Below are 20,998 nucleotides of genomic sequence, written 5' to 3'. Positions count from 1 at the left end.
ACGGTGTTGGTTTCTTTGTTTTTTTTCTTAGTTAACAATGGAAACTTTTTTTTCAGTATTTCCCTCCAGCCTGAGCCGAGCGAGAAGAGAAAAAAAAAAAAAAAAAAAAAAAAAACTTGTTCCGCTGAGTTCAACCCCAGACAGGCTCACAACTTCCTTCCTGCTCTCCTACCCCCTCCCTCCGCTCTCCTCCTCCTCGTTGCTCCTCTCCCTCTCCCTCTCCCTCTCCTCCTCCTCCTCCTCCTCCTGCTCCTGCTCTCTCCGCCTTTCCAGCCGCACCGGGAGCGGGCGCCGGGGCCGCGGCGCGGAGCTGCCCGGAGCGCGGAGCTGCCCGCTCAGCCTTGGCCGCCGAGGCGCGGAGGAGCAGAGCCCGGCGCAGCCGGCCCGCCCCGGGGCGAGGAGAGGCGCTCGGAGCCGCGGAGGGAGCGGGAGTCCCGGCAGCCCCGCGGCGATGGTTTCGGCAGCGCCCCGCGGCCGCCGGCGGGCGCTGCCGGGCGGCGCGCACTGAGGGCGGGCGCGGATCCCAACCCCAGGTAAGCGGGGGCGGGGGCGGGGGGGTGTCGCGGCCGCCCCTCCGCCGGAGGATCCCCGGCAGCCGCGCCGGGAGCGGTGCGGGGGCCAGCCGGGCCCCGCGGCGAGGAAGGGGCGAGCTGGGGGCGGGTAGAGGGGCAGGGTGCTGCCCCGGGGCCGAGCGGGCTGTCCCACACCCGAAGTCTCGCCGAGCACCTTATGCCGATGCTCGCTTTCGTAGCCGAGCCGGAGTGCTGGGAGAGTTGCTGTGCCGGGAATCCTTGTAAAGAGTGGCTGCCCGCGCTGCCTGGCCTGTGTTGAGCCTCGCACTGCCTCCAAGCAGTGCCTGGAGGGATGGGAAGCCTTTTGGCCACACCGTCAGTTGGGACTGCGCTTAGACTTGAGAGCATTTACCTGCCAGGAGCCTCACAGGGGGACGCACAGGAATACCGCTGATAGCATCGCACACGAGTGCTTCCAGAAGCATGTACACCCATAGCCAGAGTTAGCGCACTGTGTGTAAACAAGTTTGTGCTCTCATGTGGGCAGTGTGTTTGTGCAGATCTCAGGAGTTCCTGTGCCCCGGCATGGGATGGGGACTGCAAGTCCAGAAGAAGAGCAAACAGAAGATGACGGAAAGCACACTGACATGCACGGGGGCACAGAGAGCCACCTGCGAAAGCAGAGCCTCTCTCACACGTGTACACAGTTACACACTCGCCAGAACAAACAGCACTGCACATCTCTGCAAGTGGGCATGCATCTCTGCATGTCCAGGCTGTGATTTGGAGGCAGTTGCAGCCTGGGATGTCCCGGACAGCAGATGTGCACAGGGAAGGCACATTTAGCCAGGGCATTCATGAAGATGTGCCTTTAAAACCCTGTTGTTGCACATGGTAAGTTAGGGGACTAACTTGAGATGTGACCCTGTACCATACAAAACAGTGCAAGCAGGAAGTTGTTCCCTGTATCATACAATATAAATCCATTCCTGGGACTTGGTCTTGCTATAGGTAACAGACTGGAGGGTGACAAATTTAAGTTGTTTGGAGTTTTAATCTTCCTTTAGAAAATGTCAGGTTTTGGGACGAACACTTGAAAGCTGCCAACTTTCAGTTCACACCAGTTAACCATGATTCTCTTACTCTGTTGTGGGAATGGCTGCTGGCTGTGTGTCCTGTCAGACACTGCTGCTGCAGCTGTGTCGACAGGCAACCTGGAGAGGGGGCAGGGAAGAGGGAAAACAGCCCCAAACCTGATTTCCCCTTCACTCAGATCCTTCTGATGACCAGGCTGGCCCGTGTCCCCACGAGTGACACACTGGGAATGCGTGCAGGTGGGAGAGGCACACAAGAAGGGAAGAGTCTGGCACGCTCTGTGCCCAGCTGGATGGTGAGCTGCGGGAGGGCACAGAACTACTCTAACTGCTTCTCTCTCCTCAGCTGTTCCGTTTTATGGAGCTGCGGGCCAGGGCCAGCCCAGCTCCCCGTTTTCCTGCTGGCGATGCTGCTGGTCCCGTCGTGGAGAGACCCTGGGCAGCCCCGCAGAGCCTGAGTGCCGAGGCGGCAGTGGCGACGGCCCCCCTGTGCTCCCCGGCTGACTACTATGGCCGTGTACTGCTATGCGCTCAATAGCTTGGTGATGATGAATAGCAACAGCGAGGTGACAAGCGGCAGGAGCAAGACGCCGCCTCCTCCCGGACAAGTGCTGCCCAGGGGTCCGGAGACGCCCGGCAGCTGCCGCTCGCTCCCTGTCTTCAGCCCGGCCCCGGTGCCGCCCCGCTCCCCGCGCTGTGGCCCCACTTTCCTCTTCCCACCGCCTGAGGAGCCCCTGCGGCAGCCAGGCAGCCCCGGGGGGCGGCGGGGCAGCCGAGGCGAAGAGGGACAGCCGGGACCCCCCATGGCACGGCAGCTTCAACGGGAGCTGCACAACGTGCAGGTGAACCAGAAAGTGGGGCTCTTCGAGGCACACATCCAGGCACACAGCTCTGCCGCCCAGCCACCCCGGAGCCCCCGGCTAGCCCGGCCCTGTCCGGCCAGCCCCACGGCACCAGTGGTGGCACTTGGAACTGGACCCCGGCCGCGAGCTCTCGGAGAGAGCGAGGCCCTCGATGGTGGTGGGGTCCAGGTTTGTCTGAGCACTGCAGAGCCCTCCAGGAGGCCAGTGATGATGGTGAAGCTGGCAGAGAGCAGCAGCCCCCTGGAGCAGTCAGGGCCTGCACCACGGCAAGAGGATGTGGTGGTGGTCCCCACAGGACTTAAGGGCCAGCACCCAGCCATGGGTGGCAGCATCCCAGCCGTCATTGTCACAGACCTGGGGGGCCCGGAGGAGGAGGCGGGTGCCGTGCCCCCTGGCAGCCTGCCCGTCCGGAAGCTCTCATCATCCTCAGCATCTTCCACTGGCTTCTCCTCGTCCTGGGAGGAGTCCGAGGAGGACATCTCCAGTGACCCCGAGCGCACCCTGGACCAGACCCCGGCCTTCCTGCAGACTCTGGACCAGCAGAAGCCCCGAGTGGTGAGTCTTGCACCAGCCCTGGGGAGGTGGGGTGAAGGGTGGCAGCATCCCTGCTCCGAGGCACAGTGGCAGCAGGAGGGCAGAGGTCCTTTGCAGCAGAGTTCTGCAGAGAAACTTTACTCTTGCTCAGTGGTGCTTGCTTTCCTTCACATGAAAAGCTTTCAGACTTAGAAGAGGGGTTCCTAGCCGGAAAATCCTCTCACAAGAGAGTAGTGGTACCTGTTTCATTGTGTACAGTCCTTGCAGAGCTTCCCTGGTGCTCCAAAGCTGCCTGCCAGCATGCTTAAAATACATCCATGGACTGCAGCCTTCGGCTGACATGTGGTTGTGAGCTTCAGTTTTTCCTCAGCACAGCTTCCCTGGATGCTGGAGGTTTCCCATGGTTTACATGAGCCTGAGGGAGAATTTATTTCCTCCTGCAGTTGAAACTGTGTGGGCCAACTGTCTGTTCAGGTTTACAGGGATGCCCATCACCACAATATCTCTGTGTCTTTCACACAGAAGCAAAATGCTCTAGAATTTCTCGTAATTCCCCTTTTGAATAAAACTTTTTGCTTGTGGGGTATCTTATATTTTAGGTAAGCATATTTTTATTAGGTATTTATATTAAGTTCATTTGTTTCGGAATCTTTGTTGTGGAGCTGGTTGTGAGGCTTAAGGCGAGAGAAATCGTAAGTGTTGTGTTACCCTTAGAGAAGAAAGGTCTCCTCAGAGAGGAGAGCTCTGAAGCATTCTCCAAAGGCATGAGACAGTCATGGGATTTGTTGTGTCACTAGGGGAGTTCACTGCATGTGTGAGTGCATCACACAAAGCATGCTTTGCTCTGAGCTCTCACACCAGTTGTCCAGAGGGCTTTGAACCACTTTAACCCAGTGCAGGGCACCCATCACAAGGTTCTCCAACCAGCGCTTGGTCTCTGCTATCATCCAGCTCTGAGACATTACATTGATTTGAGCCCAGCACTGGAGCCTCCCACTGACAAACCTGGGAACATGCAGGACAACCCAGTGGCTCCTTAGTTTAAAGAGGTTTAATAAAGGCTCATGAACTTTCAGTGATGTATTTCACTATGTTTAATTTCCTGTAGACACATGGTAGTGAAACTCCGGCTAAACTCAATGACACAAGGAAAACTAGTGCAGAGAAACATCTGAGTGGAGGCATCAAACTTGGAAGAACTGAGACTGTGGTTTGTAAAACACTCAGCAGGCTGAAATAAGTATCTTTTCTTTTGTACTCCTTTTGTCCTTTTCCAAGAATCCAGGCTTGGTTCTGCTCAGGATGGAGCAGCAGCTGAGTAAAAGCAGTTAAAGAAGTTATGAGTCTGTCGTTCATCGTGTTTGCAGACAGTTTTGTATTTTGGGGCTCTCAACTGATGAATCAGCTTGTTCCCTTTGGGAGCTGCTACAATCCCTCTGCTGATTAAATTCTGCTGGTTTTATGTGCATGAGCTGTAGTAATCTCTGCTCCATTCTCTTCGGTAATGACTGTTCCTAGTGCCAGATCCCACTGATTTGCTGGTGAAAACAGTTCATTGATGGGCAAAAGCATGCCTGATGCTCCTGTGGAAAGCTTCCTGGAGCCTCAGGCTGACTGCACAACCTCCTGTGGCCTCCAGTGAGCTCAGCCAGACCGGTGGCTCAGCAGTGAACAGGCAAGGCTCATTTGTACTGCTAAAAGGTCTGGATGAGAGTGAGCTCATATCAGGTCTACGATGAGAGTAACTGCTGGGCTCCATGGGACTACTTAGGCTAAACGAGATGAAGATCTGGTCCAAAACGTGTCAGGTAGCCTAAGGAGGTGCACTTGATTTTGTGTTGAGTGCTGGAGTCTCAGCAGGAGCAGCGAGGCTAATTTACAATGATACTTTCCACTGGGCTCCACAGGTCCCATGCAGGGCTGATCACTGACTTTGGCAGGTTATAGTGAACTTCTCAGCAGGATCGTGTGCAAATGCCCAGTAATTCAAAATTGATTTCGTATAAGTAACACCCAGCTTTGTGTACTGGTTGGCAGTATCTTGTAAATCCATAACGACAGCAGAAGGCAGCTACTGAAGCAGTGTCAGGTTGCACACTCATTTGTTTTCATGAACTCACTATTTCCTTTCAACAACGCACACGGTCTGGAAATGAGTTGTGTAATGAGAGGGAATGTGTGAGAAGCTCTCTCCGCAACTCGTGCTTTTAGTCAAATCCTGGGAGATCTTGGCCAAGAGAAACCAGCAAGGTTTCTGGGTGCCTGTGGGTTGAGTAGATAAATGCAGGGCGGGCAGAGAGCCCTGCCTGTCTGCACTGGGCACTGCTGGCACAGGGGAGGCTGTTCTACCTGGAGGAGAGGTAATGAGGAGTGGCAGGAAAGCAGCTCCTGCTGCAGATACAGTCTGTGCTGCACATCTCACATAGCATGTTTACAGATTTGATAAACAGCAGGCCTGCTCCTGCCCTTCCTTTTTGGAGGCTGTCTGGTTTAGCAAATCTGTTGGGGATGTCCGGCGGTCTATTGTAGTTCCTCCTGACATCCCGGGGAAACAGGCAGATTCCTCCGGCTGGCATGGACTTGTCCTCCATTTGTACTGCAGGTAGGAAACCTTGTTTGTGTTCAGGCCTGAAAATTGGCCAGTAAGAAAATTATGTTGCCAAGTAAAAGGGAAGGAGGTATTGTGGTGACATTTTTGGACATTGTGACCTGGAGCAGCTCTGTGAGTGAAACGGGCTCTGTGTCTGTTTGTTGGAACACTTTGCTCAGTGCTTTCCCTGTCCCTGGAGTGCCCTGCTGCTCAGTGGGCTGCACAGCACTGGGGAACAGTGACGCTGCCACGGTGGTTGCAGACTTGTGAAGTGCAGTGACAGTAAGAGCAACGTGATGTTTTGCTGTTTAATTACAAATCCACTTACGGTCTGAGTAAACTTCCACGTAAGGGCTTTTGCAGCTGTGGCTTTCCCCGGGCTGTGGGCTGCTGCTGGAGAAACCCCACGCTTGTTTATTGATGCTCGCAAGGTTTCGGAGACACTCGAGCGATTGCACTTCTTGGGCTGTGTGGGAGGGATGGGCTGTCCAGGCAGCGTGTTGGGATGGGGACACTGTGGTTTGGAAATGCCACAGGGGAGCACTCTGTGCACGCCCCCTGTCACCAACACGGGACTCTGGGGAAGGAGCTGGCCTGAGGCCTGTGCTCACCAACCACCTGAGGCAGGAGGATGTTGGAGGGCTGCTGGGAGGCACCTGCCTCCACCGCTGTCTCGTGCTGAGGGGGGAGAATTTCTCCCCTCCTGGCTGATCACACAGGTTGGGTGTGTAGGGAAGTGAGAAGGTGCTCCTTTGTCCCCGGTTCTGAGTGGCACAGGTAGCCTGAAATGGCAGCCCAGTCTCTTGAGAAGATTTCACACCTAAAATAAGATACATTCTAGTTGTGACTCCCACTGACTTCTTGACTGGAAAAAGAGCAGTGTATGAGTTTTACCATTCTGGGGGCTATGTTGGCTTTTCCCAAAGGAGAGCTGATAACCAGGATGTACTCTGCAGCAGGAGACTTGTCCCACTCTTGGAAACTGGCTGCGCCCCTTAAGCAAAAGATATTCCAAAGCTGGTCATTAGTGAGTCCTTGTCATTGACCTAAATTCCCTAGTTTGTCAACTTCTCTGCAACTGGAGACAAAGCAACAGACAAGTGGGAGGAAAGGCAGAAACTGTGCAAGCAAGCACGTACTATAGAAAAATGACATGTCGGGGGGAAAGGAACCCCTTCCTGGAAAAACAGCACAAGACACTGCACTGTTCCTCTTCCTGGCTTTTCCACAGCCGCTGTGGAAATGCAAGGGTGTACAGCAGAATAGTAATCAAGGGACTTGGTACTCTGTGAAACTTCTGCTCCTTTCAGCAGGCCGAGTAGATTTCTCAGAATAAGAGACTTCCATTAACCTGTGTGAAATGGCAAGAACTTTTGGAAAAAGCTACCAGCAGTGCTGATGACAGGCATTCTTTTAATTGATTTATTTGTTTGACTCACAATGGCTGTTAATGCAGTCTTGAAAGGAGCCAAGTTTAGATAGGGCTAGTGTCAGCCAAGGGCCTCTGAGACCTTTGCTTATTTCTCTTTGAGATGTTCCAAGGCATAAGCTGACAACAGGAGTCCTGATTTGTTCCTATAAAAATCAATCAAATTAAATATGCTTTCATTCCCTTTCCAAGCTGTCGCTGTGATCAGGAAGTCTCCGTGTAATAGAAACCATGACCACATGGCTATGGTGATACATGCAAGCCCTGTGAATATATATCTTTATGCCAACTCTGTTTATGTGTTTCACTCCTTACTCCCACTGTGTTTGTCTTAAAAGCTCCTAAGCTTATGAGCTTGTGAGTGGTATCTCTGATTTAGTATTAATATAATGTCTGGCATATTAGGGCCCTGCTGGCTTACTCAGAACGACTGTTCTTTTAGTAATGCACATGCTTGAAAGGGAAGATGCTTAGCACACCTGGTAAGCTGCCAAAGGATGGAGTCTCCCTGCTGGAGGAAGACTAGGGGAGAGAGGGGAATGAGGTGGGCACCTCTGTATTTCCTCTTTCAGAGCACCACACTCTGCAGACCTGGCAGCACGGCATATTCTACCTGCTGGGATGAGATGAGGACACCCTGGTGCTTGGCGGGCTGGGCAGAGCTTCAGGCTCTTTGTGGATGGAGGCTGTGCACTCCAGGGACTTCACAAAGCATCACTCCCTATTCCATAGCTAATCCTCTACCTACTCACGTGACCTGCTCAGGGAATAAGCAGCTTTTTTATGGGCTCCCACCCACAGGGGCTAAGTGAAGATGCAGCCATAACCCAGTGAGAGACATATGGTGCTACTTCAAGTCTGTTTTCATCAGCACTTTTAAGCTCATTGGGAAGGGTTTCTTCTCTGTGCACATTCTCTGTGATTGACAGGGCAAGAATTACATGGCACATAGCAGATCCTTTTCATAGAGGGACTTACTTGCTAGCACAGCTGCTGTCTTGCAGATTTTGTTTCTCAAAAAATTTCATGCTGAAAGCATCCATTAAAGTGGCAAAATAAATTGCCCCCCATATTTCTGAGGTGCCGGAAGAACAAACATTTAGGCCCATCATTCTTAGGGTCTCCAGCTCTGGAAAGAGCCAGATTTCCACCTCTTCTGGTGGGAATTGCAGGATGTCAGGAGCTCGCCTGTTTGGATCCTTTGGATGGAAAACTGAACGTCCGCAGAGCAAATTTCACGGATCAGTGGAAACTTCAGAGTTTTGTCTTCACCTTTTTAGAGGCTTGCAATGACAAAACCCAAACTGTACTCAGCACCTGTCTCATGTTTTCTATATTATTTCTATAATGTGTTAGGACAGATTTGCATGTGAAGAAAATATTAGTGCAGCACTGAGTTCTCACGTGCCATGTGATGACTGAAAGCCACTGCTGAGCTAATGTTTTCTTTACATGTAATTCTGTTCTAGCTCACTACAGAAATAATGGCATCTATGTATGACATTAAATGTGGCTTCAGCTAAGATTAGTCTTTTGTAATGGTTAGAGATTATTTTGTTTATACCAGTAGGTAAATTTGTGCAGTAAATTTGACCTGCTTTCTTCCAATGAAGCCCAGCCAAGCTTTCTAAGAAAGATATGTTAATATTTAACAGACAGTGAAAACTAAATGTTAACATTTTCAAATCACTGAGTAACTTTGCAGCCTAATCCCTTTCTTAAATGTGACTTTGGGGAATGCTGGCTTCCACACTTGCTGTGTCACTTGAAATGGCCCTTTTATGGCATCCATCTTCCTTAGCCTTGTTGGGTGTCTCCTCAGGCATCCTAAGGTTCTCCTAAAGTAGCTTTCTTGTCTCTTACTCTAATGGGATCTTGACAACTAGCCCAAGAGTTTGCGTTAAGACAGAGGAATCTGTTTCTGAATGTCTTCCATAAAATTTATTGTAATTTCACTTTTATTCCTGTAAAAACCCAGGTCATGCATAGCCTGCACAACGACTCCAAGTAGTTCAGAACGCTGATTCAGTCTGAGGTCTACCAGCCTCAAAAGCTGTGTTTTGAAGTCAGTGTTTAGGCAGCAAAATTCAACTTGCTCTGTAACTGGATGATTGATCATCCAGCAGTGCCTTTCAGCATGGATTGGTGCAGGTACATTCAGAAGTTCAGGGTCTCCAGCTGCAAGTTTCAGTCTGGGTGCGTGCACTGTGAATGCACTGGGAATTGGTGGAAGCCTTTGGAAAATGCAGGCTGCAGCTCCTTCTTTCCCAGGCACGGTGGGAGTTCAGCCCAGAGCTGCTGTCACAGCTATGTGCCTGTAGAGATCCTCATCGCTGCTGTCAGCCACGGGTTGCATTTACTGAGTGGTTTGTGACCTTAATTTCCCAGAGATGGGTAATATTGGAGTCAGGAGCTGCTGCCGGCTGCTGAGACCCATGTTAGACTCTTCCCTCTCTTGATATTTATTTCAGTCTTTTCATACATTTCAGCCATGAAAATAAAGAAGTGATTTTTCTTTTTTTATAGTAAAGAAAGTTCTTTTCATTCATGACATGGGAAAAGGGACAAGCCAGTAGAAGGAATTCAATTCTTCTTTTAGATATAAGATTTATTGCTGGTCAAAACACAAGGATTGCTTTTGGAAGGAGAACTAGGGGGTAAAACAACAAGTGCTTAGCACTTACAACTACTTCTTGTAAGCAGTACAGTGTAGTATCTGATCAGTGCTACACAACAGGAACTTCATTAGCATTCTGCACTGTTGTGGTTTTAAGAATAGTAAAGCATCCCTCATCTCTGTGAAAGACATAGATGTGCTCAGGAGGGACAAGCCTGCAGACATTTTAATGAGTTAGATTCAAAGGATAGAATCAGGTTGTCTCTTCGCTGTTTGCTTCACACACTTGATTTGCAGAGATGTCAGCACCTGGGGTTGCTGTGGTGTGGACCTTGCTGAATTTATGTGAGTTTTTCCCAGGGTTTCATCCTTGACTTTGAAGTCTTGTACTTGGGATTTTGGACAATAGGGTTCCTGTACTATGCAAAGCAGAGGGAGGTCTCATGGGGCCTGCAGTCTTTGCTGTCACAAAACTCCCTGCAGCCAGAATGAGGACCAGTATATCTACACCAGGAGTAACCAGCACAACATTTTGGTCGAATGGCTATGGCAAGGAGATGATGCAACTCTTTCCTCCCACCCCATCAGCATTTGCAGAAGGGGCTGTTTAGCAAGGGCTAAGCAATGGCAGCACCTACCTTCAGCATCAGCTCCTTCTCCTCCCCCTTCGCTTCCTGTCCCTTTGCCCTTGCTTGGGCAATTCATCTGCAGCAAGATAGAATCAAAGAGCCTTCTTCCTTTGCTAAACAATTGGCTCCTTTTGTTAGGGTCAGATAAAACGCTGATAAAAGCTGTTGTAGCTCCGCTGAAGCCAGCGGGAGCATGCTGCAGGTTTGGTCCTTGATTGTTTTTCGCCGTGCTCACTCCTGCATGTATCCAGTTACATCTTGTGGTAAATCCAACCTTAGGCTGAATTAATGAACCAGAGATGCAGTCCCTCTGTGGGGGTTTGCCCGTTCACGGGTACAGTGCTTCAGAGCCTTTGGAGACAGGAGGTTTATAAATGGAAAGTTCTGCGGGGAGGCTTTTTGGAAACTGCATTTTAGGGTTGGGTGTTTTTCTCTCATTCCTTGCTAAACAATCTGATCCCTTGCCACTGGGGAGAAGGGCAGGAGCCAAGGCTGGCCTTCAGCTCACCACTGAGCCTTGCTGGTTGCAGACCTGCATTTTGGGAAGGTGTAGGAATAGTTTTTATCCCATTGAGCTAAACACATTCAAAGCATTTTCATTAAAGGGGTACTTAAGTACAAGCCCAGGTGTACCTCTCAAAAGAGAAGAGACCAGGGCTCCAAGAAGGGGTGGGAGTGAGGAGGAGGTGAGCAGGCTCCTTCTCACCATGTGGACCATAGGAATTGCTTTGCTGGCAGCTGCAAGCTCCATTAGATATCCAGGGGTATCCTCCCACTGCAGGCAAGGTACAGAGCAGCCAGCTGGGGAATTAGCAACGTGTCCAAATGTAATATGGTTGCTATTACGGGTAATATATATTTAACACTCTGCAGGGACCGTTTAAACCTGCATCTGCAGGAAGGGGAAAAAAGTCAGGTTTGCTTTCTTGGCAGACTGCAGATCAGAGAGTCCAATCTGTAATCTCTCTTGGTATGTTTTATGTGGGTGGGTTTTGTTAAGTTACAGGCAAAGTTATTGCACCCCTAGGCTACTCACATTAAATCTTTCTCCAGTTTTAGCAACATTCTTTCCAGGCCCAGCTACATTTGTTTTTGTCTTCTCTATGGCAATTGATGAGCTCAGTCAGAAATGTATAACTCCACGGGATCTCCTGTTATATATTTCTTCCACAGCTGTAGCTGAATCGGCACAGTGTAATCCAATGACTTGTTGTAATGCCTAATGCTTTCTTTAATGCATTCCAGATTAAAGGAGTCAGCAAAGTTTACATATCCAAAGTAATAAATTTAAACAATAATAATGGCAAATCCAAAACCATGATTATATCTTTAAAATGCTGGGCTTTTTTTTCTCCTATCTTTTCTGGTCTGGCTAAAGTCTGTTTTTAGGAAACTGAACAGGACAGATAAAAGATGATGAGACAAACAACTTAATCCCTTAATAATGTCAAGTGGAAAATCCAACAACAGATTGGCAAGAAACTGTAATAACAACTGTGAAGTGACCCTTACTGAGGACTAAAGAACTGGTTTTAAAGGCTGAACTGGGGACTTAATTAGAGATGAGCCTGAATCAGTGCCCATAGGCTCAAATATTTCTTTGAACTCTGAAATGGAGCCAAATTCTTTTTTTTTTTAATCCATGCCTGTACAGCATCATCTTAACTGCACTGAGGCCAGTTCAGAATCACCTCACACCTCATATTGCCCTGGGTACCCAAACAAAATGACCATGAACAGCCCAGGGTGGTATTCCCACCTCTGGGTGCTGTTGCAGATGGAGTGTGGGATAACAGCCGGTGTGCACAGCCCAGGTAGGTGCTTGTTATGGCAGAAGAAGAAGGGATGTGCCTCCAAATGGGAGGAGAAGAGATGAGCGTTGCTGCATAGGCCTTTCAGTCCCACCATCTCATCGTGCCCTTGCAGGGACTGCACCCCTGGGCAGCAACTCTAAATAGTCTTGGGTTGCCATTAATAGATACACCTTGGAAGCAAGGCATGTGGTCACAAGAGTAGGAGGCACTAAAAATTGTAATTGCCAAAGCAGCTTCAGAAAGAAGGCGTTAATTATTGTCTCTCCTTGGAACCATATTTACTTACTTAGAGCTGACAGCCCTCCACCCTGGGGTTCCTGGGAAGAATGTCTTGCTGGGGTGGAGACCAGGGCTGCCAGAAAGGAAACAAAAGAAAGAGATTTTAGAACGGTGGCTTATCTCTATCCACCTGAATTACTGTAGTATTTTAAAAGAATATGGGAAAAAGGATTGTTTGAAAAAGCCTTGACAAGTGTACTCTCCCAGCTCCATTGTTTTAACCTTCTCCTAGGAATTTGTGTATAAAATGTTCTCAATTCAGTTTATCTCTGCTTGACAAATCCTGTGTTTCCCTTCCGTGCTTTTAGTGGAGTGGGAACTAACCTTGATCTTTTTGCAAAGCAAACAGAAGCTGGATGTCACATTCCCACCTTCACACACAAACAGTGCGTGTCACAGCTTTTGAGCAAGATGTACAATCACTGACAAATTGTGTAAAGCTCATACTCAAGATGAGCTTTTAGAAAAGCAGCTCCAAACTGAGCCAGATTCTCTCAGAGGAGGGAGCAACTGATGTTGTCTGGCTCTCCTGGAAGCCACCTTGCTCAGCAGGTTAAAACAAATGGTCTGAAGCCAGGACTGTAGCTCAGCTCCTCTATTAGCAGCCCCTCATCTGTGTCTTGTCTTGAGGAGAAAAGACTTGGCCTCTCTCCTCAGGTCTCTGTTTTCTCATGTTACCCTGTGTTGCTGGAATGGCTTTTCTGAGCCAAGGAAAGCAGCAGAGGAGTCCAGGTGGTCACAAGTGACCAAAACATTGATCAGATGCTGGGCTGGCAATGAGAGGGAAATGCAGAAGTAGCACGATGCCACCTAGTCTGTTATCGTCTTTCCTCTATCATACATCCCAACCAACTCTAGTATTTGGTTTTTGAGCATTTGGGCGTCTCAGGAGGCAGTTCCAGATTCCAGGTTTGTTCCTGTGGATGGGAACCCTTCCCAGAAGGGAGAAAGCTCAGAGGAGTCTGTTTAATATAGGCTGATCTCATGCTTGAGCATACGCAGGAGTTGACCTTTCAGTGCTGAAATAAGAAGTGATGGGAATAGAATAAATCACAGTCTTGAAAGAAAAGCCAAGGAGCTTAGAGATGCACCTCAGGAGAAAGAATCAAGGTAGAGAGGCTGAGAGCCACAGAAGGGCCAAATGACAGATTTAAAAAGCGATCTTTCAGCAATGAGTTTGATGGATATTTGCGGAGCAAAGGCTGTTGAGATGAGAAATGGGGATATGATGTGATGAGGCCAGAAAGTGGATTTTATTTGGGTGGATAGGCTGGAAAGACTCTTTTAGGGATGCTATCCTGAAAAAATCTGCAAGACTTACAGATAGGTTGGATGTGAAGACTGAAAGAGATCCAAGTTTTCCACTTACTAAAAGTTTCAGGGTAGTAGCAAAACATTCACAAATAGGAGCAGTAACATTTACACTTGCACTGTAAAGACATAAATTGTTCTGTGAATGGCCAGGCTACGAAGAATCAAATGTCTACATTGCATTGCAAGCCTCAGAGCTTTTGTGTCTTGACTGAATCCAAAGCTAAATTTTCTGTGACCTTGATAGGAGACAGCTCCGATCCTCTACGGTCCATCCACTTAACCTTCAGAGGCCTGGCTTTGAATGCAGGATTTTTCCAAGAGAGCCAAAACTCCAAGCGCTCCCCTCATACCTGGAAGCCGTAGCCTGATGAGGAACTCCTTCTGTGTGGTGGCCTCTGTTGGAGCCCTACTCTGTGTTCAGCCTCAAGAGAGGGAAGCTCAGAGCTTTTTCAGAGCCCGTCACTGCCTGGACAGAGGCTGAGGTTTGCCCTCCTGGCCTGCTCTTCCTCTGGACCATCTGTGCTGCATCCCAAGAGCAGTCAGAGCCTCAGACCCATCCAGAAAAACTCTGGCAGGACAGGAGATTATAGAAGTTGGCTGGATCTGGAAGAACAGTTTTTTGGCAGAGAGTAGATTTTCCAGCAAATGTCAGGGGAGAGGGGGAGTCAAAATGGTTCACAAATTCAAACACATTTTCTGAATAGTTCTGGCCTAGAAAAAAATACAGAGGTGGGGGAAGAAGGAGGGATGTTAAAAATAGCAGTGTGTGTCATTCTGACACTTTCAGAATGAACTGTTTCATTTTGGGGATGGTTTGTTTATGTTTTGCAAGTATTTGAAATGTAGATTTGATTCAAAATGGCATTTTTCACTTAAAAGTTGACCTTGCCACTAAAACGCATTGAAAAAAGAGAAGACAAAAGTTTTTTTTAGGATTTCATAACCCAAAATGAAACACCTCCTTTTGCTTTGGCTCCAGATGAGACATTGTGGAGTTTTCCTTTCACAGCCCCATGATCTTAGCTGTGTCCAGCCCAACCTGAACATCTCCTCTCCCCATGTTTTTTGACTGAGCTCTGGTGTTAAAAAATAAATCCAGCTCCCATGCTGGCCAACCCTTAAGTCTAATGACATGGAGCAAGTACTTTAGTTTATTCTGAGGTCAACCACACATTGCTGTGATTCAGACTGAAACCTGTGGTATCAAATTAATAAGAGCTGTAGGTTTTGTAGATAACTGGCATCTTCCCCGGAAGATGCAGTGTTGAACCTCATTTAGAAAAATAACCCAAACTCCTGAGGCCCTGAAATCTGATCTAGAAATCTTCAGAGAAGCCGGAGTTTGCAGACAGCTGAATGACAGACTTTCACTCCCCTGACACTCACACTGGTCTCATTCAACTGATTCACTACAGGAAAATGAGCAAATAGCTGGTAATCACTTTGCTGTAGCCAAAACGTGCCGCAGAGTTTCCCCAGGCAGAGGGGAAGGAACACACGTGTTTGCTGTACGATGAGCCATAGTACAGTTTACTGTTCCCTGCTGTGTTTTCTGCCTGGTTGAGACACGTTGTGCCATTTCCTCATCCCATGGTGACTGAGTGGAGCCTCCTTTGCTGAGATTTACCTTCATTGTCTCCTGAGCCCCTCTCCTCCGTGCCTTGGGAGGGTTTGGGCACAAAAGAGGAAGAGAATAGATGCTACAGTGTGGGATGACAAACTTCTTAACATCAGCCCCTTTGGGGCAGGGGCCATAGGAAAGATCTTTTCCATTCATGGGAAAATCCTGGGTTTCACCTGAAACAGGCAGATTTGTAAGCATTTCTCTGACCTGCTGTAATTTGAGTGTTACTGAAAGATGGATCTCATCATGTGGACAGGATATGGATATTTTTATGATAGAGGAGAGGGGCTGACAATGGCTGAGCATCAGAGCAGGCTGTGCTCCCTGCTGGGATAGCTCTGATACTTTCTGTGGTGGCTCAGGGTCCCCCAGCAGTGGAGAGGGCAGGGATCGATCAGTGCCTGTAGCAGGATGAGGAGTCAAGGCCAATGAGTACATCAGCGATGCAATTCCCTCGATCATGCATTTACTGTTCAAACTCAACAGGCCATCTCAAGCTCTCCCAGAAAACAATGAGGATTGCCTTAAAAACTACCAAAAGTTTCAGGGTATTTTGAAGTGCTGGGCTTATTTGGTTGTTTTCCTGGTTTCTATGCCTGTAAGTCACACTCAGGACAATTTTTCAATCTGTTCTCTGCAAGGCAAAAGCCTAGAAATGAACTTTTTTTAAAAAAAATGAAAACTCAGAGTCTCAGCCACCTGATGACTGCAGGAGCTGGGGGCTGTGAGAACAAGGCAGAGCTCACGTTAAAACTGCAGGAGTCGGCAAAGGGCCTGTTGAAAGAGCTGCTTCTCTGGGTTGCGAATGGGGCTGAATGGAAAGAAAGGCCAGGAGGGCAGAGCGTGTAAGCCGATTCGGCTTGCCTGGAACAATCGGTCAACACCAGTGCTCCCTCCCCGCCCCAGCTGAAACAAAAAGCCCATACACAACTAAAGCAAAATCTGCCTTCCTGTTTGTATGTGTGTCGTGAGGCCTGGGAGAGCAGGTGGTGTTTGACTCTTGCATCCCCACCAAAACTCAAAGTCCCCTCTCTCCCAGCTCAATCCAGAGGCAAGGGTGCAGGAAGAGATACAGGTGGTCACTGAAGAGCAAGGACTGTACAAACTGCACAAGAGTGCCCACAAGTAGTTTATATAAAACACAATTTGAAAACTAATTACTTTTTCTACTTGTAGAAGTGATTCACAGGTCTTTGACACAAGCAGCTGCCAGGAGATGGGAGTACAGCTTTGATTATGTTAAAGTGAGGAGGCACTGAGTTTTGAAGTGAGCGACTGCATTCGGACAACCTGTGGTTGTATACATCTTTCGGCAAGGAATCTTAGGCTGTGATAGGTTCCAGAAAATACCAGGCAGGGTTGTTGAGCCATCCCAAACCACCTTGGCATTGAATGGTGCGGAGGCGCTGTGTGAAGTGATGCCAAGCATTCTCTAGCAGCTCTAATGGTATTTGGATTTCAATTTACTCTCATCAGATACGCTGACATGTGCCCCAGTTTGCCTCTTGAATTAAGATGCCGCAGTGTTCATTTTTCCCCTTTCTAGCTGATGGGTATATGTCCTTGCTCCCCCATGGAGAGGAAAGCAAGTATATTCTTCTTTTTAGCATGCCCTTAGAGCTATTATATGTTTAAAGGGAATTAATCCTCAGAGCAAAGGCCAGGACGTTGTGTGAGTTGCATTCCAGCTGGTGGGCTGTTCCCAGGTGCTCCATCTGCAGGGAGCACTTCAGTGAAATCACACCAGGAGGGTGGTTCTGAAGGTGGCATACAACATGCAGATGGTCTTCTGGAGAGCAGTTGCCTTTGGAAAGCTAGCTAGAACTACTGGTGGTGTAACAAACAGAATAAGAATATTTCCAGGATACAAAACTGAGGGAGGAAAGTGGCTTTACTGGCTGTTGTCAGAAAACAGAGGTTTGCATAACAGCAACATTTTCCATATACTGCGCAATGAAGTTCCTTGATTGGGAATGAAATTGCAAGTTAGTTTTAGACAGCGTGGCCAGCTGTAACATAGCACACATTGCAGCACACATGCTGAATGTTACTACTTGGTGTCAGTGTTTATTGAAGCTAGTGGGGATTTGAGAAACAATCTCTGGCATGGGAAACACTAACAATGTGATGGCACTTAATGTCTCAGAGAGTGTAAGAACTTTGGGGAATAAATTCTCCAAAGACAGAATATTTTCAAAAATACATACTAATCCCTTTAAACCCCTAAGACACTTTAATTTTTGTATTGGGTGATGATAAGCCACAGATTTCACCACTAATCTAAAAAATATCCTGTGGTTTTGGGAAAAGCACGGGAGACTCCAGGTGCCGGTTCAGTGGCGGATTTTGCAGTGGCAGCTCCAGCTGATCTCATTGGAAAGAGTTTATTTGCTGCTGTCTGCTGGTCCCTTGCTGTCTTCTTTTGCTATTGCAAGAACCAGGGCCAGCAAACTTGAACTACACTTCCCTGTCACCTTTATGGAGACGATTTGGCACTCTAGAACATTGCTTCATTTTAGCTGCAAGACTGCAACCAGATTGGGCCAAATCCACTCTGTTGTATCTCTGTTGAGTCTGGTGGGCTTGCACAATGGATAAATGTGATCCAGAGTAAGAATAACACGAATCACAGATGGCTGGTTTAAGTGCATTGTTTGTATTCATGGCTAGACCATGGAGAGCTGCCTGCATTGCAAAATCCCCCTCCCATCTGGCTCCTTCAAGGTATCTGAAAACACAGCAAGGGGAAACCAGTAACAAAATGTGGCACAAAGACCGAGTTTCCCCTGTTCTCAGAGATGTGGACCTGTTGGCAGTGGTACATGGGTTCAGCTCACCAACTGTGCTGAACTGGCATCTCAGAGAGTAGGACAGGTCACATTGCTGTGCCCTCTGATGACAGTAAAGTTATAAATACATTTTTGGAACAAAAATAGGAACCATCCACCACAGCTATTTCTGATGACCTAAGAATAAAGTTAGATTTTGGGTTTTTTTCCTTCTGTTTCTTAGCAGGGCTGCTGAGCTCTCCAGCAGAACAGGAAGTAGGCTGAGGAGCTGTTTGAGTAACCAGGGTCGTCAGATCAATGGAAAAAGCGGTTGGAGTACACTCTGTGAAAGTGCAGTCAACAATTTTGAAATTACTGCAGCCTCTCTTCCTAGGTCAGGGCTGTTGTTCATGCCAAGGGGACTTAAGTTACTACTGCTCTTTCTGTAAGCAAACAGAACATTTCTTTTTGATGATATACATAATGTGCACCCAGGGGTTAAGCAGAAAGCTTTCCCTTGGTGTCCTTGGATCAGATTCCAGATGAGTTAAGAGATAATTTGATCAAGATCCTACATAATTTTGAGATGTCTACCATGCTATTTGGAGGAAAAGTAAACTTGCTTTTATTGGGAGTTGGGCATGGAGAGTTCAGAGTAGGTGATGAGTGAGGGAGAGGATAGATAAGAGACAGCATTTTGCTATCAAGGAGGAAGATGTACAGTTGTCAGTCTCAGAATTGAGGCTGATTCTACTTTTTAGTGACACTTGCAGATTCTTTCATGTTTTGCAAGTTAATCTGAGAAGTGAATGCATGCCAAATGAATCTTTCAAGGGAAGTGGAGCTGGGTTGAAAATATCTCCAGCACAGATAATTCAAAGGAAGTGCCACTTTCAAAAAAACATGTGAAATGGCTCTAAGAATCTACCTGTTTTTTCCTGTTTACTTTTTTCTTTTTACTCTTTGCTCCGCTTAGTCCTACATTTCACTTCTCTCCTCTGCCATCACGTCACTTTTTTTTTGCCCTTAGTTGATCTCACAGAGGCATACAAAGGGTTTATGGTCCCGTCACATGCTCCAGCTGGAACTAGAGCACGATTCCTTTCTGACACTATTTTCTCCAGGATTCTGTCAAGCTGAGCTACAGACTCTCCCTGGTTTTTCGCTGATTGTCTTTTCAGCTGTCCTCCTCTTGCGACACTCACGTACAGCCAGGCAAAGGCCAGGGCGAGCTGCAGAGTGGAGGCCATGCCGTGAGTGCAAGAGCAAGGGGTGCCTGGGGGGTGCCCGCGGCCAGCGGGATGGGGCGGCTGTGGGGCGGGAGCGGAGCGGCGTGGGAGAGCAGGGCAGGAGAGAGAGAGATAAGGCGGGCAGGAAGGGGACAGGCAGGTGGAAAAGGGAAATGACCATGGGGGCCAGGAAGACTAAAGAGAATACAAGGGAAGCTATGAAGCCATCTGGGAATCTGCTCTAGCCACGTGTAAATCGTACGCGTCCTTGGGGCGTCGCACTGTGCGCAGAGCGAAGCAGCGCCCAGGGAGGCCGGGCACAGCTGGGATGGCGGCGTGGAGCTGTGTGGGGTGAGCCCGTGGGGTGAGTGGGGGCACGTGGGGACAGCCCCGGGGGCACAGTGGTGGTGGGCATGGGGGCAAGGGGAAGTGCATGGGTGCTCCAAGGTGGGGTGCTGAGGTGGAGCAGTGTCCCATGAGGATGAGGGCTTGATGGAGCTGCTTTTACTTGGAGTTGTGTCCACCTTTGTCGGGGTCTGGGTGATGGCCGAAGAGCGGGAGGAGAGGTGGGTGCTATGGGGTGGAGGCAGAATTGGGAAGTTTGGGAGAAACTGAGTGCAAAATCTGATCAGGAGATGGAAAAGGAGCAAATTGGAGGGGAAAATAATGTGAAAAGTTGCATTGTGAAAAAGTAGTGGAAGAAAGCATCATGCAAGGTTGACATGGAAAGGCAGAGGGAAGACAGGAGAGCTTGAGTAACGAGACTTTAAAAGTACTTAATGATGGATGGCTGGGGTGGGATTTGTGTCAAATAGCTAGATCTGAGCCAGCCTCCCTCTTCTTTGTGGGGAGAAACGGGCCCCTGCAGAACGCAGTGTATGTGACTTGCCTGCACAGCATGAGGGGAACTGAGGCTGAGCAGCCCTGTGACTGTAAAAGGAGTTAACTAGGATAGATGCAGTCATCTACATTGAACATGTCTAAAAATAGGTGAGATGAATTTCAGTCCAGAGGACAAAATGTTACAGTATATGAATACAAACAATCTCATGGTGTCTAGCTGGGTTTGTTCGTGTCTCCTACATGCATGTGTACGCAGGAGGTGTGTGCCCAATTTCAGGGCTTGTGCACATCAGGTGCACGTGTGGACACCAGCACAAACCTGGCTGCAACGTTGATGTCTCACATCTTCTGTGTAAAAGTCCTTTGCACCTCAAATGCTGAAAATGGAGCTGTGATGCTGGAGCAGGCTGTAGTTCCTCAGGTGTCTGCAGTTTTTATTTTAGTCATTCCTAAGAGCCTCAAGGAAGAGCAGGGAGATGTGCTGCATTTTCAGGGAGTGCTGCTGCTGATCCCATTACTCTCTCCTTCACTGTGGGACTGCCTGGTTTTATCTCAGTTCTCCTGGCTGCCTCTGCCAGAGGTGTGGGGGTTACTTTGCTTTAACTCACACCGGGAGGCACCAGTGTGACAGAGAAGAAAAGTCCCAGTCCCCAGTGGTGCCATTTGCCCCACGCCACCTTGCCAACTGTTCTGAAGGAGGGACAATTTCTTTCCCCTGATGAGAGGACTAGGTTGGCAAAGAATAACCACATCTCTGTGGGGACACTCATGGGATGTGCCAAGAGAAGCCCAGGCAGATGCAGTTATTTAATGGGATCCCTCAGGGATGGATCTGGAGCCTGTCTGTTTTGGAGGCATC

At 48.6% G+C, this 20,998-nt stretch overlaps 1 protein-coding gene across 1 annotated transcript in view; it reads left to right on the top strand.

Annotated features, from left to right (window-relative positions):
• The first annotated feature begins 334 nt into the window (after window positions 1-334).
• Window positions 335-20,998, top strand: part of ITPKB (inositol-trisphosphate 3-kinase B) — a 66,956-nt gene continuing 46,292 nt past the window's right edge. Inside the window, exons 1-2 of the mRNA XM_068185938.1 lie at window positions 335-533; window positions 1,953-3,024. Of these exons, the coding sequence (XP_068042039.1) occupies window positions 2,116-3,024 (909 nt within the window). The 5' untranslated portion in view covers window positions 335-533; window positions 1,953-2,115. The remainder of the gene's footprint in view (window positions 534-1,952; window positions 3,025-20,998) is intronic.

The sequence above is a fragment of the Anomalospiza imberbis genome, chromosome 3 (assembly GCF_031753505.1).
Source record: "Anomalospiza imberbis isolate Cuckoo-Finch-1a 21T00152 chromosome 3, ASM3175350v1, whole genome shotgun sequence".
NCBI lineage: Eukaryota > Metazoa > Chordata > Aves > Passeriformes > Viduidae > Anomalospiza > Anomalospiza imberbis.
This window is presented reverse-complemented; position numbering and strand designations above follow the sequence as displayed.